General features: G+C 42.3%; 1 protein-coding gene across 1 annotated transcript in view; it reads right to left on the bottom strand.

The window, feature by feature from the left end:
• Positions 1 to 4,889: 4,889 nt before the first annotated feature.
• slc2a9l2 (solute carrier family 2 member 9, like 2) overlaps positions 4,890 to 26,796 on the bottom strand; it is a 144,831-nt gene continuing 122,924 nt past the window's right edge. Inside the window, 1 exon segment of the mRNA XM_038697097.1 lies at positions 4,890 to 5,337. Within this exon segment, the coding sequence (XP_038553025.1) occupies positions 5,095 to 5,337 (243 nt within the window). The 3' untranslated portion in view covers positions 4,890 to 5,094.

Below are 26,796 nucleotides of genomic sequence, written 5' to 3'. Positions count from 1 at the left end.
TGTTGGCGGTGTTCCAGGCTCTAAGGAGTTTCCGGCCCGATCTCCAAGGCCACCACGTCCTGGTTCGTTCCGACAACACAGCGGTGGTGGCGGTCTGCGCTCAGATCCTCCTGTGGTCCCAGCAGAGGTAACTATCGCTCAGGGCGATGTATCTCCCGGGGACACAGAATCAGGGAGCAGACCTGCTGTCGAGGCAGGGGCTTAGGCCTGAAGAATGGAGACTTCACCCCGAAGTGGTGGAGCTCTTGTGCGGAGAGTTCGGCCCCATAGATGTGGATCTGTTTGCATCTCAAGAGACTACGCACTGCCCACTATGGTTTTCTCTCGTTCCTCCAGCCCCGTTGGGTCTGGACGCCATGGTACATTCGTGGCCGAGGCTGCGTCTGTACACTTTTCCCCCAGTCGCTCTGCTCCCGGGGGTTCTGGAGCAGGTCCCCCAGGACAATGTCGGCCTACTGCTCGTAGCCCCGTTCTGGCCAACCCGGGTGTGGTTCTCGGACATCATGTCGCTCCTGGACGGCCCGCCATGGCAGGTCCCTCTGAGGAGAGACCTGCTGTCCCAGGCGCAGGGTCGGGTTCTTCACCCTTGCCCCACCGTATGGCAGCTGTGGGTCTGGCCCCTGAGGGGGCACAGTACCTAGAGGCGGATCTAACAGCCGGAGCAGTCGAGACCTTCCTCAGCTCCAGGACCCCGTCCACACGGATCCGTGGTGCCCGGAGGATGAGACCTGCGACTCGGTCCAAGGTTCCCACTTGGGATTGGGCGGTGGTTCTTGGGGCGTTGGCTGAGGCCCGCTTTGAACCCCTGGAGTCAGCTGAGGCTAAGCACTTGACCCTCAATATGGCCTTCTCCTTGCTATCACCTCTCTGAGGAGGGTGAGGTATCTCCAAGCGCTTTCGTTTTCCTGCAAGCCTGGAGTTTGCCCCGGGGAATATTAGGGCTATCCTGCACCCTCGTCCAGGATACATCCCTAAAGTGCCTTCTTGTGCGGCAGAGTCCACAGTGCTGCAGGCATTTCATCCTCCACTTCGTGTGACGGCGGAGGACGGGAGACTTCATCTGCTCTGCCCTGTCAGAGCACTGAGTATTTACACTCTGAGGTCCTCCCGTTGGAGGAAGGCTGACCAGCTGCTAGTGTGTTTTGGGTCCCCCAGGGCTGGGCCCCCTGCACCCAAACATACTATTAGCAACTGGATTGTTCAGACTATGTCCCTGGCTTATCAGGTGCGCAGTTTGCCTTCACCTGTGGCTGTGAGGGCTCATTCTACCAGAGGCATGGCCTCTCGAGCCCTCCTTTCCGGGGGCCTCTTTGCAGGATGTTTGTGTAGCAGCTGGCTGGGCCACTCCGCACACATTCATTCAGTTTTACAGTCTTGACCTTCCTTTGGCACCTGGCACTCGTGCGCTCTCCTCTTAGTCGTGCCACTTTTTTTGCACACTGTGGCAGGCGGGGTTTTCGGCACGTTTTAGTGGGTATCTCGTTCCCATAGTGTCGTAACCGATGCAGTTCGAGTTCCCTCGAAGGGGAATGTCTCGGGTTACGTATGTAACCCTGGTTCCCCGAGAAGGGGAACGAGACACTGCGTCAGCCCGCCGCACCTCTCTCCCCGCCTGAAGCGCCTGCTTCATAGTTTAAGCTAATGATGAGTGTGTACAGGTGTGCTTTATACTCCTCCGGTTATTCCGTCACACCTTACCGTTCTAGCAACAAGCCAATAGGATTGGAGTGATTTCATTCACGTTCAGACCTGCTACGCCTAGAGGCGTTCCCATAGTGTCGTAACCGGCGCAGTGTCTCGTTCCCCTTCTCGGGGAACCAGGGTTACATACGTAACCCGAGACGTTTCATTAAGTGCAAATGTCAACCAAGGGTTTGAATCTACAGCCACCACAACAAAGTTCTCACAGGGTCAAGCATAGCCCCCATTTCCCCTCCTGGGTGACGGGGTTCAAATGATCAATTCTTAGGTCAGTCTGCAAAAGAGGATCAGAAGACGAATACAACACACAAACAGCAAAGTGCCTCAAGATGAAGGTGTGGGAGGCTGGGATTGAATAGGTCAATTTAACTTTGCAACAAGAATTGTGCCAGTGAAAGATTGTATCATGTCACAGATAAAAGGTCTGAGACTGACCATGTTTATATGCACACTAGTATCCTGGATTTTATCAGGGTTTTGGAGAATCCAGGGTAGGGTTAGGTTTGTTTGTTTTTCTAGCTTCCCCAAAATAAACTGGGATGTGGCACACAGGTTCCATATTCAGATGCTCAGTTACCTGCAGACACAGAAAGAAAAAACAACAATGTCAAAAGACATAATGATAATTTAGACAAATAAAAATTTGAGATCTGACACTGGTAATTCAGAGGATAAACTTATAATTGCTTAGCGCTTTTGTTTTCCATTGCTGGCGATCAGATGGCCAAATCCAAATCCAGCAGAGTGGTGAATCCAGCAGGCAGGCAGAAACCAAAGTGGGTTAATCCTCCAGCGCTGAGGTAACTCAGTCAGTGTAGAAATTAATGGTAGTGGCAGGGACGTTGAGGAGTCTAATACAAGCCTGTCCACACAGAGACACTTAAACACTTGAATAATGTTGAAACTGTGCATACAGGGAGATGAATGGCCAGGCTTTCTGTGTGTTCCAAGTAAACATCATATCCTGAATGTGATTAAAACCTGGCTAGGAGTTAAATCTGGGACTTTGGTTTGCATGCAAATGTACTCACTGTGGAAAACATGCAGACAAAAATGGTAAAGATGGGTTGCACTTATTAATCATGTTGACTGCACAATCAAAAAAAGAGTTTCCCAAACAAAATTTCAAGATTAAAAACCATCCTTTTTAAGCCCTGCACAGAGCTAATGGAAGCAGGATTTACCCACTACCCCCACTGTGCCCCCTTTTTACTTTGCATAATGGAAAGTTGACTTAACAGCGCTTCCTCAGAGGACATCTAAGAGCTTGGAAAAACAGTAATTACTCTACGGTGCATCTTATTAGACATATGGTTATATCTTTGCAGCTATGAGGTAACATTAATTCTCTCCAACCAGCAGGCACCCGCAAATCTTTCTTTCAATTAGCGACTAACTAATGCTGCTGAGATTATAACTCAAAAAATAACATGCTGGAACAGAGCTATGACAGACTTCACTTCCCTGCCTGCTTGCCAGTTGGAGTCATTTGTGGCACTAACTCACTGGATATGATCAGGAACTAAACTGACACCCCTTTATCATCGAATAGCGCGCACACCTTTGTATCCGTGTCTATGTATGTCTTTATGAGAGGGTGGATTGTTAGCCCCCCAGGCAGTGGTCTTTGAAATATTGAGTACACCCTACTGTGGAACAAATGGGACTGCTAGTAATGCCACACTTGTCTCCGCTGTTCAGATTACTGAAAACGCTGGCTCTGCCATCTGCTAGGAAGTAGCCTTGGCTCCTTTCAAATTTGGAGAGGCTCCAAAAAACTGTCCCTGTCAGCTTTACTGTGCTCTCTGGGTTCTCTCTCTCTTGTTGACTATATTTAGAAGTTAACCAAGGCATCAGCATTAGGATTATAATCCTGCATAATATGTCTCTCCTCAGACACACGTCTACCCTCCTCTCCTTATGATTTGCTGCTGTGCGATGACAAATCTGCAAATGAATGATGGAATCTGACCGAGATGAAGTGATGTTCCAAGAATAAGAAGTTACCACTTTTTCAGGCACACCTTGGTCTGGTCTTATAGGAAATATAGTGTTTCATTAAAGGTGCAATAATGAGTCTTTTTATATGGATCTACGGACTATTTGGAAATTAAACCTGTCGTTCGTAGTTTTGAAAACCACTTTAACTTTATTGCTTTGGTTCGGTCTCAGCGCTTTCATCAGAGTCGTTTTCAGCCACAGCAAGCAACTTTTATCTAGTGAAAAAAGTCTGATAAACCAATGTATGTTACCTGCCTCACACACTTAATGTTGGCGACCAGCTGGTGAACTGAAGCATTAAGTAGCTAAAGTACTAGATATTTCCCAAATGAGTTGGTGGAGCGCTAGAGAGAGTAAATACAAGGCTTAGATTTGTAAGGTCACGACTCCAAATGAATACTAATGCTGCTCAGAATCTGCTGGATGTGTAAATAAGACACTGTTAACGCTAACATGTTAACCATATCTATTCTACACTATGAGGTGCTAACATGTTTGTGTTGTGTTTACAGCATGTTATCACCACCACCTAAATGGTCAAAAAATCAATTGTTTAACTAGAAAGAGACATTTACATTTGACACTTTTGCCCAAACAGACTTATTTGTCAGAAGAAAGTGAAAAAGCAAAAGATCGTTGTTGGTAGAGTAAGGATGTCAATAGAACAAGTTTCAAGCAATTAGCAATTGCTAGTAGACAGCAAAGATAGCTAGATTAGGATGCTATACAGTGCTAAGTACTATTTTTTTCAGTGGGGGGTGAAGGAGGGAGGCTATGTCTTGCAGAACCGAGTGAGCCACTCCTGACTGCTGTTGTCCTGACATTGGCAGGCAACTCTTTCCACCACTGTGGCGCCAGAACAGGCCTCCCTCCAAAGCCACTCCCCCAAAACATTAGTGCACACATTTTTCTGCTACAGCCAAGGATTTTTTTCATATTTTGTCTCAGAGCATTTCATTTATTGTTGCGATGTGAAGAGAATTTCAAAAAATATAACAAAAATTAAATAAATTGCCCCCCCTAGCTTTAACTGTTTAATACTGCAGTGAGTAGACTTCCCATCACCATTTTGTGCAGGATCCCTAAATCCACATTATAATCCCTTTTGTAAGTGTTTAATTACCTCAGGGTTTCTGCAATGTATGATTGTTTTATACTGTATATTGACTAGGAAGCAGAACACGACATCCAGTTAGATCATTCATTTTAATAGGAGACATAAACAAATAATTGCTGTAAACTGAAATACTGTATATGTTCCTATCATACAAAACATAGAAAATACCTGAATACATTGAAAAGCAATGGTTTTCATTTCATTGATCACAGCCATTAAATAAATATGTAAAAACAAGTTTTTATTTCAACCTTGCTTCTCCACAGTTTGTTCAGCTAGAAGGAACTCTCCATCTTAGTGTCATCTTGGACTTTCCTGTTCAGGTCAGGTCTGATGGACAGAACCAGCTCCATTTCATGGCCAGGGGAGGGGACAGGGATTTTGTTGATCTTGGTAAAGCTCTGACTGATGTCCATAAATGTTTTGTTTTTGGTTTCAGGGAGGACAACATAAAGGTAGACAGATCCCAAGATGCAGACCACCACAAACACCAGAAAGGCAAAGGACTGCAGCTTCTCCTACACAAACAGAAAACACACAGGAAGGAATTAAACAGATCTGATTCATTTGTCTCAAGATACAGCATGCATTTTCTAAAATAACTCTGAAGGAGGAATGAAGATGTGTTAATCAAGCACCAAGGATTAACATAACATCAAGAGGAAAATGAACTGAGCACACAATTTCATTCCATTCATTTAGATTTCCCTATTTCAGCATTCAAAACATTTAATGATTACTGTTCTCCCCCACCACATAGCCAAATCCTGCAATTTTTCAGCCAACCTGAACTCCTGCCAACTCCAGAGAGACGTTGTCTGTGGCATCTGTTTCGTCATTTGAGTCCGTCATGCTTGGGAACATTCCCACGATTCTCAACTCAAAAAGTCCCACAAACTTGTTTATGAAAGTATGCACAAGTAAAGTATTTAAAAAATCAATATACTGTATGTATGTGTTTGTGTTGAAAAATCAAAGTACCCAAAGTCTGGAAGCTAACCTTGTCCAGTGTGTTATGCCAATAATAGAGATTAGTGACAGATTTAAAAATACACACTGACTGATTACCCAGAGGGAGATTGAGGGTTTGTTTGTGTGTGTGTGTGTCTTAGTGTGAGTGAGAGAGAGAGAGAGAGAGAGGACGATAGAGAGACTTTGCATGAAGCAAAGCAAATTGTCTGACCCTGAGCAGAGTGTCACTGAGCTATAATACCTTGCTCATGAGGGGAAAGGACTCAAATGCAGAGCTATGTAACTGGTATTAGAAATGCAGTGTCCAAACAACCATGACCTCATTGAATAACTACTTACTGTTTTGATTTCAGTTACATCACCACTGCTGTTAGTCCCTGAAACTGTTTTCCTCTTTTGAGTGTATTTCATAATAGCAACAACAGCAACAAAAAAAACTGAGCCTCATGCGAAGGGCTTGACCCAGTTTCTATGCCGCCTCTGTGACGTCCACAAGTTCCTCAGAGAACACTGCCTTTCTCTCCCAGTCGTCATTGGAGATGAGTCATGATAAAAAAAAACAGGAGGTTTCTGCGTCCACTTCGCCTGTCATTAATCGAATTGTTCCAAGCCCTGTGGACTGAGGAGAATGAGACAGTCCCATCTTTGACACAGTGATAAGCCTTTGATCTGCTGTAGTAGCTCAGCTGGGTTAAATTTGGTACAAACACAAACTATTTGGCTTGCAAATAAAGACACATCAGTGGCTGAGGACAAACACAAACATGAACCAAATTGTCATGTTTCATGTTCAAACACATGACGTAAAGAGAGGAAATGGCATTGCAGTGATAGGGAACCTTGAGGGGGACGAGACAGGACAGAGCAGTGGAAGGATGGAATAGGACAACACGGGAGAGCACAGGATAGTACAGTACCAGGCAGGACCGAACAGTTTAGGACATTTTAGGACAGGATGGGACTGGACATAACAGTGCAAGTCAGGTTGGGACAAGACAGGACAGGATAGAACAGTGCTTCACTTTCCTGGACAGCCTAGAACAGGATGGGAGGACATATGACAGAACAGAACAGTGGTATGAGACAGTCTAAGACAGAACCATGCAAGACAAGATGGGATAAGCCAGGCCTCTGCAAGATGAGACAAGAATGAAATGGACAGGATGGGTTGGGATAAGCCAGGGCAGGAAAGAAAGAGATGAAATAGGATGGATCCCTGCAGAGCTGGAGAGGAAAGGACGGGACAAGACAACACAGGATGGAACAGGTAAGGACAGAACAGTGTGGGATGGGACATGAAAGAACAGAACAATGCAAGACAAGACTGGATGGGACAAGCTGGTAAGGATGGGAAAGAACAGGCAGGAAAGGACATCTAGGACAGGTGGGGATGGGATAGGACAGGAAAGTGCAGGCTAGTAAAGGAAATAAAGGGATGACATAGGACAGAACAGCGCTGAACGGAACAGAGCAGAGCAGGACAAGATAGGACAGAGCAGAGCAGTGCAGTCTAAAACAGGACATTACAGGCTAGGACAGGAAAGGAAAGAACAGTCTAGAATGGGACAGGAAAGTCTCACACAGAACAGTGCAAGGCAGGATGGGATAGGCCACACCTGGCCAACAAAATGGACCAACTGCTGCTCCTCAACAGAACTAACTCGGACTTCTGCAGATCTGCTGCCCTCTGTTTCACTGAATCCTGGCTCACCGAGTGCATCTCCGACAGCGCACTTCACCTACCGGGATATAATCTCATCCGCGCGGATCGCGAAAGGGAGCTCATGGGAAAAACACGGGGAGGTGGACTCTATGGACTCTTCTATGTAAACGAAGGTTGGTGCACAGATGTCACAGTGTTGAAGAAATCATGCAGGCCTTACCTAGAGACATTATTTATAAACTGTAAACCATTTTATTCACCACGGGAGTTTTCCTCGTTTGTTCTGGTCGCTGTTTACATTCCACCTCAGGCCTGTGTTAGTGAGGCGTTGCTACACCTGGCCGACCAGATAACTAACATGGAGAAAAAACACCCAGACTCCCTGCTCATTGTTCTTGGGGACTTCAACAGAGCAAACCTCAGCCATGAACTTCCACAGTACAGACAGCATATTAAGTGTCCCACTAGGGACACTAACACACTGGACCACTGCTACACAACATTAAAGGACGCCTATCACTCTGTTCCCCGTGCAGCCTTAGGACTCTCTGATCACTGTCTGGTTCATCTTCTCCCGACACACAGGCAAAAACTGAAATCTGCTAAACCTGTTGTAAAGACTGTGAAAAGATGGGCCGAGTCAAAGCTGGAGTTGCAGGCCTGCTTTGACTTCACTGACTGGAGTGTTTTTGAGGCTGCAGCCACTGACCTGGATGAACTAACTGACACTGTGACATCTTAGATCAGTTTTTGTGAGGACATGTGTGTGCCGACTAAAACCTTCCACACATCCAATAACCAAAAACCCTGGTTCACAGCGAAACTCAGGCAGCTTCGTCAGACCAAAGAGGAGGTCTTCAGAAGTGGGGACAGAGTCTTGTACAACCAGGCCAGGAACACGCTGACTAAAGAAATCAAAGCTGCACAGAGGTGCTATGCTGAAAAGCTAAATAACAGCTTTGCAGCCAACGACCCTGCGTCGTTGTGGAGAAGCTCACAAACTACAAGAGACCATCCCCCAACACTGCTGGTACTCAACAACTGGCAGACGAGCTGAATGGTTTCTACTGTAGGTTTGAAAAGCCCAGAGTCACACCTCTCCCCCACTCCAACACCATCTTCAAATAGTCACCATCCCCCTCTGACCTCTCACCTGCACTCAAGATCTGTGAAGAGGACGTGAGCCACCTCTTCCAAAGGCAGAAGATCAGGAAGGCTCCTGGACCTGACGGTGTCTCACCATCGTGCCTGAAAATCTGTGCAGACCAGCTGGCCCCCATCTTCACTCAGATCTTCAACAGATCACTGGAGCTGTGTGAAGTTCCCTCCTGGTTCACATGCTCCACAGTCATCCCGGTCCCAAAAAACCCTCCATCTCTGGTCTGAATGACTACAGGCCCGTCGCCCTGACATCTGTAGTCATGAAGTCCTTTAAAAGACTGGTGTTGGTCCACCTGAAGGACATTTCAGGCCCCCTGCTGGACCACCTGCAATTTGCCTACAGGGCTAACGGGTCTGTGGATGATGCTGTCAACTTGGGTCTGCATTACATCCTGCAACACCTCGACTCTCCAGGGACATATGCAAGGATCCTGTTCGTGGACCTCAGCTCGGCGTTCAACACTATCATCCCGGACATCCTCAGCACCAAACTCACCCAGCTCACTGTGCCAGCCTCCACCTGTCAGTGGATCACAGACTTCCTGACTGACAGGAGTCAGCAGGTGAGGCTGGGAAACATCACATCCAGCACCCTGACTATCAGCACTGGCGCCCCCTAGGGGTGTGTGCTCTCCCCACTGCTCTTCTCCCTCTACACCAACGACTGCACCTCAGGAGACCCATCTGTCAAACTCCTGAAGTTCACTGACGACACAATGGTCATCGGCCTCATCTGGGACGGTGATGAGTCGGCCTACAGACGGGAGGTTGATCAGCTGGCTCTCTGGTGCGGTCAGAACAACCTGGAGCTTAACACGCTCAAAACTGTGGAGATGACTGTGGACTTAAGGAGGAGCCCCCCACTCTGCCCCCCATCACCATACCCAACAGCCCTGTGTCTGCTGTGGAATCCTTCAGGTTTCTGGGTTCCACTATATCCCAGGACCTGAAGTGGGAGCCCAACATGGACACCATCATCAAGAAGGCCCAGCAGAGGATGTACTTCCTGCGTCAGCTCAGGAAGCTCAACCTGCCTAAGGACCTGCTGATCCAGTTCTACACAGCCATCATCCAGTCTGTTCTCTGCACCTCCATCACTGTCTGGTTTGGATCTGCCACCAAAAAGGACAAGAGCAGACTACAACGTACAGTCAGGACTGCAGAAAAAATAATCCCTCCATTCAGGACTTACATTTCCAGAGTCAGGAAACGGGCAGGAAACATTACTGCAGATCCATCTCATCCCGGACACAACCTGTTCCAGCTCCTCCCCTCTGGTAGGCGCTACAGAGCTCTGTACGCCAAAACCAACAGACACAGAAGAAGTTTCTTCCCACAAGCCATCACTCTGATGAACAGCTGATTTCTGACTCACAGTGTCAGGAACAATTCCTGTGCAATAACCCAGTAACTCTGTCTCTAATCAGCCACCTGTTACTGGTTTCCACTTATTATTTATTTATTCACCATTCTCTATTTCAGTGCTGTTCATACTATGTCATATTGTATATACTGTATACCAATACACCTACCTCAGGCCATAAGGTCATAGGTCTTATTTATTTTTGCACTATGCTCCATCACACTGTGTACATGTATGCATGTATGTGTATGTGTACCTGTATATCATATCCACCTTCTACATGTACATAATGAGAATAATAGTTTACTCTTGCATCCTTTGCACTCTGATCACTGCACTATTTGTCAATATGTCTATATTGTTTTGTTCATAGTGTGTATATTAGTGTTGTCTATACTGTAGTTTGTGTCTGATTTTATTATTATTTTATTATTGTGTTATGGTATTTTTGTATGAGTAAGCACATCATGAGCAATGTACAATCCTGAGTCAAATTCCTCGTATGTGTACACATACCTGGCAATAAAGCTGATTCTGATTCTGAACTGGATAGAAAAGGCCAGGATGGAGCCAGTGCGTTGATGGGAAACATAATGTCACAGTCGCTGGTTTCTGGGGCAATACTCAGTCATCATCGGTGGTAGGAGTGGAATCTATGCTTGGGTGGTGGAGGGATTATTTGCAATGGTGTGGGCTTTTATTGATTACGTTGAATCTTCTCAATGAAGGGGCGGGGGGGGATGAGATTTATGTTTAGGGCCTGAGGGCGTCGGTGAAGAGGTGTGCTTTGAGATGCTTTTTGAAAGTGCCCAATGAGGGGGCAGTGCAGATCTCAAGTGGGAGTTTGTTCTAGAGTGTGGGCGCAGCAACACAGAAGGCTCTGTCCCCAAAAGATCGTAGTCTGAAATGGGGGATAGCAAGCAGATCCTTGTCAGAGGACCGCAGATATCTTTGTTGGTTGTATGTATGGAGAAGATCAGTAAGGTATTGTGGTGCAAGTCCATAGATGGATTTATAGGTGAGGAGGACGATTCTCTCTCTCTCTCTCTCTCTCTCTCTCTCTCTCTCTCTCTCTCTCTCTCTCTCTCTCTATATATATATATATATATATATATATATATATATATATATATATTTCATTTCATATCATCATTGTCCTGTAAAAATCTCTAAAACATCAACTTTTTATGAATAAATAAAAACAGCTGTGTTTCATGCATTTTTAAAGACACTTCAATGGAGTTTTAAAAGGGATTCAAGAAGAATGATCATTTTTTCTGAGCACTTCAGCTTTCCATCTTGGCTTTAAAACTTAAGATCAGAAGGTCATTCTTAGATATTAAACAGTGTGATCTCATTGAAAGCTTCAGAACAGCAACTAAATGCATCTTGTGGTGACATTGTTTTGTCAATCAATGTAATCCCCATTTCCACTCAAAGGGACAACCACTCTAAAAGCCTGTGGTTTCAGAGATGATTGCCTTTTTTCATGGAAACAATCAAAGATAAAACAATCCCATATGCATATCCCAGTAAAATGGTTTTAAACAGACTAATAAAGCGTATTTGTAGCTACTTTATAAAATTTGATTCCCATTTGCAATGTCATTTGCACTTGACTGTTCACTGTTTTCATCTTTCTTTCTTCAGCTGTATAAACTTCCAGAAATCTGCCATCAGTTCTGCTAGTGTTTTTATTGCAAATCGTAGAGTGTGCACAACAAGATAATCATCAGACATTTTAAATAAGGCTATCAGTGTGGCAAACTGCAACAGGCTACAGTCAGCTGAAAACGAACTGACGTTGCTTGATATTTAACATAGAGCCATGACATCAAAATCTGCCTCAACAGTGGTTAAATGAGGTCAGTTGCTGCACTACCATCTAATAACACGTGATAACTTCTTAATGGGAAAAATGTAAGAGGTTACTGTGCCAAAAAACTATGTTGTATTGAAGATATGACTATTGCTCCACAGTTTAAATTCATCCTCTTACACAGAATACTGTGGGTTTGCCTTACCTTTGATTTGATAATTAATACTTTCAAAACTGTCACAGTGGTGACATTGTTTTAAGAGGTGTTATGCTCATTTTCAGGTTCATATTCTTATTTAGGGGTTGCCCCAGAACAGGTTTACAAAACACCATACAAAAAATATGGTGCAGCTCCTCTTTTCACCCTGTGTTGAATACTTTGTTTTAGCTGTGGAGTGATACATCTTGTCTCTAAATGATCTTTGTTGGGAGTTGCACATGCACAGTTCCTAGTTAAGGACTACTAGCCAATCAGAAGCAGAGAAGGGCGGGCCAATGAGAAGCCGGTAAACACGGCTTCGTTTCAGCTCTATAGTACCTCTATATCAGGGGTTCTTAACCTTTCTGGCAGTCCGATCCCTTTTTGAGGTTGAAAATATTTCGGGACCCCCCCCCCCCCAACATAATGCATCAACATAACTGACTGTATGTTGTTTTGTTTTTTGTTTTTTTTGTATTCTACTGGTAGAGAGTGTTCTGCATGCTGTTCATGCACCCTGGGCGCCTGCTGCATGGAGTTGAAAAAAATTCAACTCTGGGCAGAAAAGTGCCCGACCTTATTCACGTTTTTTTTCCATCGTCCAATCTAGTGAATGGAGAGACGGGTCCTCAGTTGTGGTGAAAGAAGTTTACAGTTGCTTGGATTGTCTGGAGACTCCAACAAACTGTCCCCGACTCATCCTAAAATAAGCTTTAAACCGACAATCACTAAGAGGAAGCCCCTGGACCAACTGGTAGCGGTGTCTCCTCTTTCTGAGGGTCTCATGTGCCCACACGGATATCCCTTTCCCTGTCTCCTGCATGTTTGTATTTTACACCTGTCACACTCAAACAGTGCCAGAGCCAGCACCCTCCGTTTGTCTATTTTTTTTAAAGCAGATATTTTCAACAACAAAAGACACAGAGCTGTGAGTTGTGATCACGTTTCTGCTAATATGACGGTTATTACTCAGCAGCAAACCAAAAATGACAGATCGCTGATTCGGTGGTTGCTAAGAAACATGATAAAAACCCAGCGGATTGCTCTTTTCCAAATTCAACCAAAAAAAGGCATTGCTGTGCGCCTCGCGTTTTCGAACCTGCAAAGCCCTTTCTGTTAGCGGTTGGCATTACCGCCACCTACTGGATTAAACAGTGCAAAATATTTACAGTGTCCACCCAAAGTGATTCCATTCACAACTATAGTCCGTCTAGTTATTTTTAAGTTGTTTTTTTCTCTATTTTTTTGTCTATAGTAGCATTTTTGCGGCTAAGGTTTCAAGGTTAAGAACCACTGCTCTATTTAAACTGACATTTACTGATATGCAAAACAACCAAAGCCACAAAACAAAGTGCTTTGCTGTGTGTGCTTTACTACAAGAAATCCAAAATAGAAATAGAAAAGGACAAACAAATAGAAATATGTAAAACAAGATAATAAACAGATAATAATTACAAAAAAATACCATAAGATCTTTAAAACAGGGCATTGATCTCAGACAGGGAGTTCCACAACTGAGGGGCCCAAACAGCAAAGGCTCTGTCGCCTTTATCTCAAGCAGTGATCTGGCACATAGGGAGTTAGAAGATCACAGATAAGGGCAAGAGCCTGACCATTTGAGGCTTTAAAAACCTTAAAATCAATCCTAATACTCACAGATAGCCAGTGACAGGCAGCAAGAATTGTTGTGATGTGGTTGCTTCTTTTAGTATGAGTTAAAAGCCTGGCAGCAGCAGCCAACTTGGATATTTCGCCTGCTGATACCAGAATAAAGTGTGCTGCAGTAGTCAAGTAAATAAAAGCACGGATGACCTTTTCCAGATCTGCAAAGGAAAGGCTTGACCTGATCTTGGTAAACTGTCTCAGCTGAATGAACCATGACTGAACCACTCTAGTCACCTGAGCATCAAAAGACAACTCTGAATCAAATATAACACATAGGTTACAGGCCTCTTTTTTATTTTCTTTTTAAAAAATATATATTTTTTTTAATATCAAGGTCTCTGAATTCTGTGTTAATGGGCTGCTGAATCTCCACTACTTAAAAGTAATAAAGAAATTCTTCACATCTCTTTGATGAGGATGTCACAAAGTTCAAAGTTTTGCATTTCTGTCAGTAGATTTTCCTAAATATTACAAACTGAACCTTTAAAGCTGTGGTAAAGGGATGTGACGGTGTAGCAGTGTGCTGTCTGAACAGGGGTCAGAGCTGGTTTCAGGTGGTTTCCCGGTGTGTGCCCGGGAATAAGTCGGCCCAGCAAAGCCGCAGTCAACAAAACAAACTGCATTGGCTGACTAAAAATAACCCACTGTCGCTTTCTGTCTCTCACACTTGTCCACTCCTTCCTCGCTCAGCCTTATCTCCCACACTCTTTTCTTTCCCTCTCCAAATCTACTTCTACAGTTCTCCTTAGGGATTGCTACCTCTTTGCTGTATGCCTCGATTATCTGTCTAATTGCATATTCAGCTCGACTTGTACTTACCCTTCCACCGACTAACTGCCATCAACCTCACTGTATATTTATCAATTGGAAGGAGGCATCTATTTTATCATCACATTACATCTCTCCTCTCTGTATATGCTCAGTAGCTGAAATCAGGCATTAAGGATTAAGGTGACAGTGTAGAGAGACGGTGGTGAGGTGCATAATTAGTATCCTGTGGATCTGCTGACACTCTCCAGATGAAATTCCAAATTCCAATGTAAATCTGGCACCTTCCTGACAACACAACGAGCCCCCTCTGATCATTAAAACTCATGAACACTGACAATGATAAGATCACTTATAGGATTATGCCTACCATACGTCTCTGACATGCTTAAACCGGAATCTGACTCATTCTGTAAATGTGTCAACAGTACCACTATATAGAAACAAAAAGTCACAAAACACTTGTCCATCAAAATGAGCAACTTACATATGGTAAAACAGGGGCTTCATAGTGGATTTAATTATTAATTTTCTCACACAGTGAAAAACAAATGTAATTATAATTGATAAGGTAGACTCATGCCCTGATAGTAATCAACTGCACTCCAGACAGCTGTGAGTAGCTGGTAGAGTTTTGCAACATAAACATCTAAAAACTGAGGCCCAACCTTGCTCTGTTTGGAGCTGTGAGCACTTTATGAGCTGCTGAAGTTAACGTGTGGGTGGATCTGTGGTGAGATTTCTGCCTGATCAGAAATGTTTCAGTGTTTCAGTTACTTTCGGTTTCACATGCAGTACTAAATGTAATGCACCGCAGAGTAAAGGGCAGGTAGGCTTCTCATTATATGATGACATTAGTCTGGTAATATTCTGACTTTTTTCTGGACATATGTTGGAGATATGTTGGAGAGATTCTTAATGTGCAGAAAGTTTTGAATGCAAGCAGAAAAGCTGCTAAAAACACAGGAGCTAATAAAGTCCAGTAGTTTCTAACTGAATTGAAATGATATACAGTGGGTACGGAAAGTATTCAGACCCCTTTAAATTTGTCACTCTTTGTTTCATTGCAGCCATTTTCCAAAAATCAAAAAAGTTCATTTTATTTCTCAGTAATGTACACTCAGCACCCCATCTTGACAGAAAAAAACAGAAATGTAGAAATTTTTGCAAATTTATTAAAAAAGAAAAACTGAAATTCACATGGTCATAAGTATTCAGACTCTTTGCTCAGTATTTAGTAGAAGCACCCTTTTGATCTAATACAGCCATGAGTCGTTTTGGGAAAGATGCAACAAGTTTTTCACATCTGGATTTGGGTATCCTCTGCCATTCCTCCTTGCAGATCCTCTCCAGTTCTGTCAGGTTGGATGGTAAACGTTGGTGGACAGCCATTTTCAGGTCTCTCCAGAGATGCTCAATTGGGTTTAAGTCAGGGCTCTGGCTGGGCCATTCAAGAACAGCCACGGAGTTGTTGTGAAGCCACTCCTTCGTTATTTTAACGGTGTGCTTAGGGTCATTGTCTTGTTGGAAGGTGCCACCACCATGCTTCACTGTTGAGACTGTATTGGACAGGTGATGAGCAGTGCCTGGTTTTCTCCACACATACCGCTTAGAATTAAGGCCAAAAAGTTCCATCTTGGTCTCATCAGACCAGAGGATCTTATTTATCACCATCTTGGAGTCCTTCAGGTGTTTTTTAGCAAACTCCATGCGGGCTTTCATGCATCTTGCACTGAGGAGAGGCTTCCGTCGGGCCACTCTGCCATAAAGCCCCGACTGGTGGATTGCTGCAGTGATGGTTGACTTACTACAACTTTCTCCCATCTCCCGACTGCATCTCTGGAGCTCAGCCACAGTGACCTTTGGGTTCTTCTTTACCTCTCTCACCAAGGCTCTTCTCCCCGATAGCTCAGTTTGGCTGGACGGCCAGCTCTAGGAAGGGTTCTGGTCGTCCCAAACGTCTTCCATTTGAGGATTATGGAGGCCACTGTGCTCTTAGGAACCTTAAGTGCAGCAGAAATTTTTTGTAACCTTGGCCAGATCTGTGCCTTGCCACAATTCTGTCTCTGAGCTCTTCAGGCAGTTCCTTTGACCTCATGATTCTCATTTGCTCTGACATGCACTGTGAGCTGTAAGGTCTTATATAGACAGGTGTGTGGCTTTCCTAATCAAGTCCAATCAGTATAATCAAACACAGCTGGACTCAAATGAAGGTGTAGAACCATCTCAAGGATGATCAGAAGAAATAGACAGCACCTGAGTTAAATATGAGTGTCACGGCAAAGGGTCTGAATACTTATGACCATGTGATATTTCAGTTTTTCTTTTTTAATAAATTTGCAAAAATTTCTACATTTCTGTTTTTTTCTGTCAAGATGGGGTGCTGAGTGTACATTACTGAGAAATAAAATGAACTTTTTTGATTTTTGGAAAATGGCTGCAATGAAACAAAGAGTGAAAAATTTAAAGGGGTCTGAATACTTTCCGTACCCACTGTAATTTATTATTGAGGTGGAAAGGTGCCACAGTCACATTTAAAGTGGTTTCTTTCCCAAACAAATACTCAACGAGGAGGGAAGACTAAATCATGACTCAGCAGGGATGATATTAAATAAGCTGATCTTCAGGAGAAACAGATCTGAGAGCAGCACAGAATGAGTGAGAGTTGCACTGCATTATATTCTGGTAGAGTTAGGCTATTGAGTTTGAATTGTCACCTGCTACTTGAATTTTTATGTAAATAAACACATTTTCACCATAAACTGGTGCAGAAAAAAATAATCAGAAAACATATATTAAAGTGTTTAATGCTCAAAATATTTATATAATTCAGCCCTAAAGATTTCTTAAAAATAGTGTTAAATTTCATCTCGATCTCGTGAACCCAATCTCGAACCTCGTCTCGTCTCGTGGGTTGTGTAGTGTGCATGATTAATTAGCTTGATGTCAAATTAATGTTTTTCATTTTACTTTTAAGCTACACTTGCGACACAGCTTTATGGCAGCCTATGTCTATGTCAGTCTGTTGGTCGGTCCAACACTTTGGACAAAACTGAAATATCTCAAAAACTATTTGATGGATTGTTATGATATTTTGCACAGATATTCGTAGTTGAAGTGAAATAACGTTTTGGTGATCCCATGACTTTTCACCACCATCATCTGATCAAAATATACATTTATCCACTACTTTGGTTTATGACCAAATACCTGCAAAACTAATAACATTCCTATCAGCCACAGCTGTACTTTGGGTTTGGTACTGATTACGTTAGAATGCTAATACACTAAAGTAAGATGGTATAACTAACATTATGCTGCCTTTAACATTAGTATGTTTAAACTGCTTAGTTAACTATGTGAAGTTTCTCTCTGTGTACATGTAAGACAGCATAATGAAGTACTGTATATTTTTGTCATAGTTGATATGTAAGGAAGTCCTAACAACTATGTAACATTAATTTCCTACCTCATTAAACATTTGCAAAGCCTTTTAAAAAATGTGTTCAAGCTTGTATTCAGGCTTTACAAATAACATACATATCTGTTCCTCCTGTGAAAATTGGGGAGCTAACCCACCACATGCAGGAAACCAGTAATCAGTGTGAAAGAAAGTACAGCTATGTGCTACCCTTGCTGATCTGTTTTATATTTTATATTTTTGTGCCTTGTTTGTGTTTCATCTTAAAAACAAGACTAAAGTGGAAAAAGAAAAAAAGACTGACCTTGTAAGAATAACAAAGTCCACCTCTAAGAAACCACTATCTGAGTATTTGATATGCTATTTTCAGCTATTTTAGCTCTCAGTTCACTCAGTTGCCTCCCACATATGACACACTGGTGCAGACTGACTGAAAGGACAAAATTAGGTTTATCTGCAGGGGCTGCAGAGGAAACGGGCAGAAAACATTTGACAGAAGGTCAACCCAACGTCACTACAATGCCCAACATGCCGCAAGCAAAGTATCACTCTGATCTCAAACTTCTGCGCTGACTTTTGTCTAACTCTTTCTGTTTCTTTCTGTGAACACGTCCTTCAAGTTACAGTAAGAGAAACTGTGCCTGTGTGTGCATGCATGTGTGTGTCACTGGCTGGAATAATGCTTTTTAATAAAAGAAAGGTAAAGGCTGCAGAAGCGATAGTGGGCAGGACACTGTTTGCACTGCAAGATGTGTATATCTATATAAAAACATATCCAAGGAAACTGCGCTTATGCTGGATACAGATGGTTTCATAAAGTTTAGTTAAAATAATTGATGGGGTTTTAGCAAATTTGTGAGTCATGTGTAGAATTCAGCTGCAGCAGTAGGAGTATGCCATTTAAAGGGAAAAGTTGGCACCTTTTATGTACAGTATCTCACAAAGTGAATACACCCCTCTCATTTTTGTAAATATTTGATTATATCTTTTCATGTGACAACACTGAAGAAATGATACTTTGCTACAATGTAAAGCAGTGAATGCACAGCTTGTATAAGAGTGTAAATTTGCTGTCCCCTCAAAATAACACATCACACAGCCATTAATGTCTAAACCGCTGGCAACAAAAGTGAGTACACCCCTAAGTGAAAATGTCCAAATTGGGCCAAATTAGCCATTTTCCCTCCCCGGTGTCATATGACTCATTAGGGTTACAAGGTCTTGGGTGTGAATGGGAAGCAGATGTGTTAAATTTTATGTTATCGCTCTCACACTCCCTCATACTGGTCACTGGAAGTTCAACAAATAACTCTCTGAGGATCTGAAAAAAAAGAATGGTTGCTCTACATCAGATGGCCTTGGCTATAAGAAAATTGCCAAGACCCTGAAACTGAGCTGCAGCACAGTGGCCAAGACCATATAGCGGTTCAACAGGACAGGTTCCACTCAGAACAGGCCTTGCCATGGTTGACCAAAGAAGTTGAATGCCCGTGCTCAGTGTCACATCCAGAGTGCTGCCAGCACTGCTGCAGAGGTTGAAGGGGTGGGAGGTCAGCCTGTCAGTGTTCAGACCATACGCTACACACTGTATCACATTTGTCTGGAGAGCTGTCTTCCCAGAAGGAAGCCTCTTCTAAAGAGGATGCACAAGAAAGCCCGCAAACAGTTTGCTGAAGACTGAGCAGACTGAGGACATGGATGGGGATGAGGGGGGACGGGGACGAGCTATAGATGCCGCTCAAAAACAAAACGTACTTGTTCTCTTTGCTAATATTGCTAACTGGCTACATTTCCAACAGCAAAAAATACCATCCCAAAACATGAATGCAGAGGATGTTATGGATGAGAATACATTATACAGTGTTTAACCAAATAACAAGAGTAGCAGAGCTTGGATCCAGGTAAATTTTCAGTTTGCTTTTTTGCTCAGCTAGCTGGCATAACCTTTGCTGTTTTACGGAAACCTGCTGAGTGGGCAAGGGCGTCAGAAGCTCACTCGCAATGCGTCCTGTTACCAGAGTAGTTTTTGTTTTTTTTTTTTACAACTGACAACATTTACTATCAACACTGACTAGACATCGACATTAAGCGTGTTTAGATTTCCCTTTCCCTTTATGACATGTAATGTGAAAACTACTTGTGCATGAACATAAATGAGACATGCTGTTCCCTCAGTAAAGTCATGCTGTAATGGAGATAGATGTATTGTAATTTGAATTTCCTGTCTAGTTCTGTCACATTAGGTTTATTGTTGGATACAGTAAATGAATTTCAGAATCCCTGCTCCAGTGTTTCAGAACTTAAAGTTATGCCTGAAATGTCTTGTTGTTTGTGCTTATCCTCAGCAGAGAGTGACTGTTACTATTGCTCACAAGACATCCTGATGAATGCCTAGTGCGAAATGCCTGCATCCAGCTGCATCAACTAGAGGTCAGAATCATTCAATACACCCACCTGTATCTATAGATCTTCATGCATTGTATATTCAATAATGTTGGGGGGAGTACTGCAGGAACATTGCTCCATTATGTTCCCGACATTGGACTTTTAATAAGCTATCCTTCAATATGAAGTAAATTATTCATTTTCCTTACATATTCATCCATTCATAAATGTAATAATATGAACAAATTTCCTGCCTCCTGTAGAGTATTTGCCCGAACAACTTTTGTGATGTGAAACTCACTTAAATAAAATCTCTCTGAAATATGCCTTAAGCAAAACTTCTTAACTTGTACCAGGTATTTCTATTACCAGTAAATTATTGTTTGAACACAGCTAAAACCATGTCCTCCGGCTCTTTGCAAATGAAGGCCAAAATGGAAAAGTGAAGACGTGCTTGAATAAGTTAAGAAAACTGTAGGTTCATGAGGGCATGAACTTCAGTGTACTATCTATATTTTTCAACTCACGAATATTGAAATGTCAAATGCCATTAGGATCTAATGAGGGACAAGTGGGACATTATGACCGAGGGCAAAGTTCTGCCTCTATAAAAAGCAGAGCTGAACTATGTCCTCGGCACAGAGGGCAATTATAACAGACAGTAGGACTTAGTCTCTCTAAGACTTTTTCAGACAGTTTCCAAAGAAAGGGACACAAATTGTGTTTAGTTGAGGCATTATTTAAAGGGGAATGCACCTACATAGTTATGAAGGTATTTTTAATGCAAGCAAATGCAATCAAAAATCAAGTTTGTAATTAAAAATAAACAGGCCTTTTTTTGGGTTACAAAAAGTTTTCAAGTCATATTTTTTGATTGCAAGTCAAGAAGTTTTCCTTGCGAGTCAGAAAGTTTTGCAAGTTAATAAGTTTTGCAAGTTAAATAGTTTTGCAAGAAAAACCCACCAATAGAATCGCAAGGAAAGCTTTTTCACTTGCAAAACTTATTAACTTGCACAACTTATTAACTTGCAATGCTATCTGACTCACAAGGAAAACTTTTTGGCTTGCAATCAAATAATATGACATAATAGCAATTAAAACTTTTTCTGACTCAAAAAAGCCCTGTTTGTTTTTAATTACAATAATTTTGATTGCAGTACCATAAATATGCTCTCAAAACATTTTTTTTGCTTGCATTAAAAAGACACAAAAATACCTTCATACACAGTTTAATCACTTCTTAAACAGGTCAGCACTTCAGGAAAGTATTTTTTCCACACATTAGATTAGAAGGTGTACAGGTCTGCCTGTATGTTAAGTACATGGCTGGAGCCGGGAGGTGATTAGTAGGCTGTAGCTTAGCACAGAGAACGTTATCTATCTGTCTTCTAGCATCTTCTACTCTTCTAAGTCCAGTTGCCCTTGACCTTAACCTTCGTTGGAAAACTATGACCTGGATTAATGAGAACCTTCACAGACGTTATCTATCTGTATGTGCAAGGCATCTCTGGCTATGGTTGCCTACCAACCTCACAGTTAAGACAAGAGTCTAGGAAGTCACTGGTCGTAAGGATCTTCTCATCTAACTCCAGGCAAGAAAGTAAAAGCATATTTCCAAAGAGCAGGGCCCATGAGGCAGGTAACTTAGCATGAGATAATTTTTGAACAGTTTATACATTACCAACCACTTCTCTGCAAAGCACCTTTAGCTACAGCACTTGTTGACTGATGACAAGACTAAGGGAAGTCATAGTGACTGGCTGTTCGCAAAAGCTACAGCATGTAACTCCTACTAAAACCACAAATTGTCATTTAAAATTTATGTTTTTGTATCGATTAAATAAAAAAGGTCAGTTTTGCTAATTTGTGAACTTTTTAGCTGTTTCCCCCTGCCTTATGTTTAGCTAAGCAAATTGCCTGCTGGCTTTAGTTCCGTACTAAAGTACAGGCATGAGAGTTTAGAGTGTATAGATTTTTTTTATCAAACTCTTGGAAGTCTAATTCCCAAAATGTTACTACTTCTTTAAAGCGGCTATAATGAATATTTTTATTTGAACAATGGATCAAGTGTTTTAGCATCTTTCAGCAAATTGATTTGGTTTTATGGTCAGTGTTGTGTTCAACTTGTTTGTGAGTCAAGTGGCCAAAAAGTCTTTTATTGCAGGTTCCACTCTGAGAACAGAAACTATACCAACACATTAAGCAGCACTGTAACTGTAACAACTGTAAAACGGTGGATAAATTTTTTTGAGCGTCACAACCCCCGTGAAATGGCTTAATTATCGATTATAATTTTACCCCCATTCAAGTTAGCAGAGGGCTAAACTGGAAGTTAGCTGACTCAGCCAGGGAAGTGGAACATAATAACCCCTATACCAGCCAGTGTTTGGCGGTGTAATTGCAGAGCGACGCAGACACCAACACACAAGTACGTGCGTAGCCTGTTTTGACGCAGAAGTTAATATCAGGATTAAGGAGGCAGCTAATCTCTAAAATAATGTGTTTGATTTATACACAAAGCTCACACACCAAACTACTTTATTTGAGACCTTGGGAGATTGGAGGTGTTAGAATGAAAAGGAAAGACAAAGAGACTTAGACACAGAATGGCACAAATTATATTTGAGGTTGCTTGAATATGTAAAAGGGGACAAAGGAACAGCAGATGAACTTAAATAAAGTCCTATGGAGAAAGATGTGAGTGTACTGCAGAAGAATAGAAAGAAGGAGAACATGACACTTAGAAAGAAAGGAAACATTAAAGGAGCACAGGGTTGGTGCACAAGTACGTGGGCAGTAAAATGAAGAGTCAGACTTCTTAGGTGTGACTACTTCAAACTAAAATGTCACATTGATTTATCCTCGCTGTAATTCAAGGGCAAGCTCTATGTTTTGCTGGTAGCATTCACTATATAAACATATAGAGCCAATGTGTACAATAGGTGGTCAAGGTAAGCATAAAAATGTCACTCAAAGCGATGATTCATTTGACTGTGCTGTCATCGGATTGTCTTTACAGGTAAATATATGTATCATCTATTGGTCAAGATGAATGTAAAGATTTCAAATGCAGAGATGAAACAGATCTGTGAAAGATGGTTAATGAAGTACATCGCAGGCGGTTGGTTCAGTTGCAGTTAGGATGAAAAATATACTCATTTACGATGCCTGCTGAGACATTAAAGACTGCTACAAAACATCAAAGAGAGAAGGTAAGGAAGTGCGACACAGAGAACGGGAGACAGTAAATACAGAATACGTATACAGGCAATTGTACACTTTGTTTTCCGCAACTCCTTTCTCCTACCCTCCTAATCCCCCAGCCCAATTAAAAAAAGCAAATGCACGTTTCCATTCTCACTTCAGATCAGATAATCCTCCAGGCTCTATGTTGCTAGTAAATAAAATAACAGGTCATGGACGGCCATTCGCAGGCTATGCCCCCCCCAAATGAGTTAATGTGCCTCCCCACCCATCGGCAAGCCCTTGGCACCAAACTTTGCATTTTATTAATTCATTTATATTGATCATATTAAGTGAAATCCTTTTTGCTAAATGAAATGAAATCAAAACAAAAATAACAATTTGTTTAGTAGCCTGTGCTCATTGGTCTGGTACTTGACCTATGACCTACAGGTTTGATTTGTTGTCATTAGACATACAGTGAGCAAGTCAGAAGGTGCTAATTTGTTTTTGTGAGAGCAAGTAATTATCAGACCACAAAGAAAAATGCACACGCTGCTGCTCCAGTTCCACCTTACACCGCCACCTCTGAAGAGCCTCCTTCTGTGAGCAGCTGTGATGCACCTGCTAGCGTAAGCCGGCGCGCCACCCGGAGGTCTCGGACACTGGATGCCTTTGAGAGTGAGGTCGTTGGTAATTAAAAAAAGGCAGTGGAGAGAAATTGGGGATTTCATAAACACAAATATTTAAAGGAACATGTGAAAGAGAGAAAGCATGCAATATGTTTTGGAATTGGAGCTGGGATTGTGTGTTGGTTGTGATGGTTGGTTTGTTCTGACACCGACTCTGATTCCCTTACTTTGCATTTGCACGAAATCACATTTTCTATCCCTCTCAACACCTCACCCATTTAATTTACAGTAGCTCACTAAAAACAGCAGTTGTATTAGTTTGTCTCATGATGCAGAACTTAATGAGTCGAGTCCGTCAATACGTTTTGCGAAAAGTGGGAGTATTGATGGTAGGGCTGGCCCGAATGTCATTTTTTGAGCTTCGATAGTAATTCAGAGTGAATATTCGAAACTTCCAGTAGCGGGACTAAGCAACAAGTTATTATGCATAATTCACTTTTAACTTTTATTATAGCAACTAAATGCTCTTCTTCTGCCTAATGTAATTATATAAATGTGTTGTTTGTTTGTTGCAGCCTACAGCAATTTACTGATTGATTTTAAAATTTAGGAAATTTAGGAAACTCCAGTCTGGGCTTAGCAATTAAGAAGAAGCAGCCTGATTTTCACTTGATTTTTATGGCTTTACTCACCCAAAAAGATGTTTCTTGCCACACGACTACACTATTCACTGCAGCTTAGTGCATACAACTACAATTTAGAATAGGCTCACAAAAATAGAAAGTGAAGAGAAAACCAAAATGAGCTGTTGATTATGCACCAGACTGTCTCAAAGTCATTTTAAAAGCAAATGTGTTTTCACTGCAAATGGTACACAGGTTAAGAGTGTGGAGCAGCACACATCTCCTGTCATTGCACACAACTCGAGTCCCTGGAGCCGCAAACATGGGGGCAGACCTCCTATCCAGGGCGAATCCTCTGAACGCACAGGCTGTCCACTGTGGATAACCTTTCCTCACAAATGAACACTCAGTGCCCTTCTTTCTGGCAGAAGATGATGAACTGGCACACTGGTAGCCAGACACCCCCTGATTCCCCCAGCCAGAGTGACAGAGCTTGTATTCAAGGCACACAGAGGAATTTAACATTCTTACTCAGTGGTTAGCCCTCTGGATCTGGCTTGTGAGGGTCCAAATCAGGATGCTGCCAGTCTGCCCACCAGCATGATGGAAACTATTCAAAGTAGTCATACTTGCTGTACTAACTGGCACATGTTTATAATTGGTGTAACAGCAGGAAAATAATTGTTTTGATGTGTTGTTCTTCCTGCGGGATGTGACAGATGAAGGAATGGCTTTCTCCACTGTCCAAAGGCTATCGGTCTTGAGGCCAAATAAGCCTGTAACGTGGGATTTATTTTAGGGGGGTAGTGATCTGGGAGTCAACATTGGTGTTGTATACAATCACTCAACATCCTTTTGAGAAGAGAAAGTGCAAAAGACAGCTCTGCCACTGGTGTTGGCCCTAGGGACCGCAGTCCACCAGTTTGTCTCAGAGCTGCCCGAGCTGCTTTAGTGCCCAAGGTGATGAGTTCATCCCATCCCTGCATGTCAGTAAAGCTGATGGTGCTGCACTAATCACCATTCTCTTCTTAAGAGGAATGTAAATTTAATTTAATATGTCCAGTGTGTTTGCTATACTCTCACTGATCGTGGTCTGGGCACAGCAATGCAAAGCTCATTTTTTGTCACTGCCTTTCGCGCTGGTCTGTGAAGTATACCGGTTTGGCGTACAGGTGTTTAAGAGTGAATGTCCTCATGGGTTACAAATCCTATTCAACACAGGGCATTGCCACATCACAGGCCTTGTTAAAGGGGGTGTCAATTCAGGACATCTGACTCCTCAGACTCAGAGCAGATTACCTGGGGTACTTAATCTCTTTGGTGTTGTCTGTCTGGATGATCAGAGTGCAGCAATACAGGAGCATTTTGTGTTTGGCAGATTCTACTTGATTTATACTCTATATGCTTTAAAACCTACTGACTGATATGACGACAAGGAGACAATGAATAACCTAAAAAGTGCTTTGGATAAAGCAATCAGCTATGTCTTCTTCTCAGCATGTGTCTGAGTGCTGACTAATGTTTTGTCACATCAGTGTATTGTGAAAAGGCAGCAGAGGCCTTGGGACCATTAATGGGATAAGAAGACAAACAAGCACCAAGGACATTTACCTGGCCAGAGGTATGTTTGAGTCCTGTAGAGCAAGTGGGAAAACAGTGCACTACGTCAGAGTGGTCACACTATTAATGGGAATATATGCTCTAGTTAAAATATTGCATGTATTTATTAGTGCTGGGCAATGGTGCATTTTTTAAATTGCGATTAATCAAATGATTTTCTGCGATTAATTGCAATTAATCACACAGTTATGCGCAAAAATGGAAAAATGAATTCTAAAGTACTATATTGCGCACTTTTAATTTAAATGTACTGCTATATACACAAAAGTGCAATAACATGTGGTTTGCAAACACTTTAAACAAATGAGGTGGTTTTTACAGTATTCCCTTTGCACAGTAGCAATAAAATATTTTTTGTAAATCTCCACTTAAACATTAATGTAATCAAATCAAATAAGCTATTTGCCACTGCCAGTCATTACCTTTAATGTAGCTTGTTAAAACAAGTTAGAGTCCAGAGCCACAATCATGACATCCTAACAGGCACCTTCTGAGCAACAGGT

Source organism: Micropterus salmoides, unplaced genomic scaffold (assembly GCF_014851395.1).
Source record: "Micropterus salmoides isolate LMB-PRFRI ecotype aquatic unplaced genomic scaffold, ASM1485139v1 Ms_hic_scaffold_4, whole genome shotgun sequence".
Classification (NCBI taxonomy): domain Eukaryota; kingdom Metazoa; phylum Chordata; class Actinopteri; order Centrarchiformes; family Centrarchidae; genus Micropterus; species Micropterus salmoides.
Note: the sequence above shows the minus strand (reverse complement) of the source record. Positions and strands in the feature narration are given on the sequence as shown.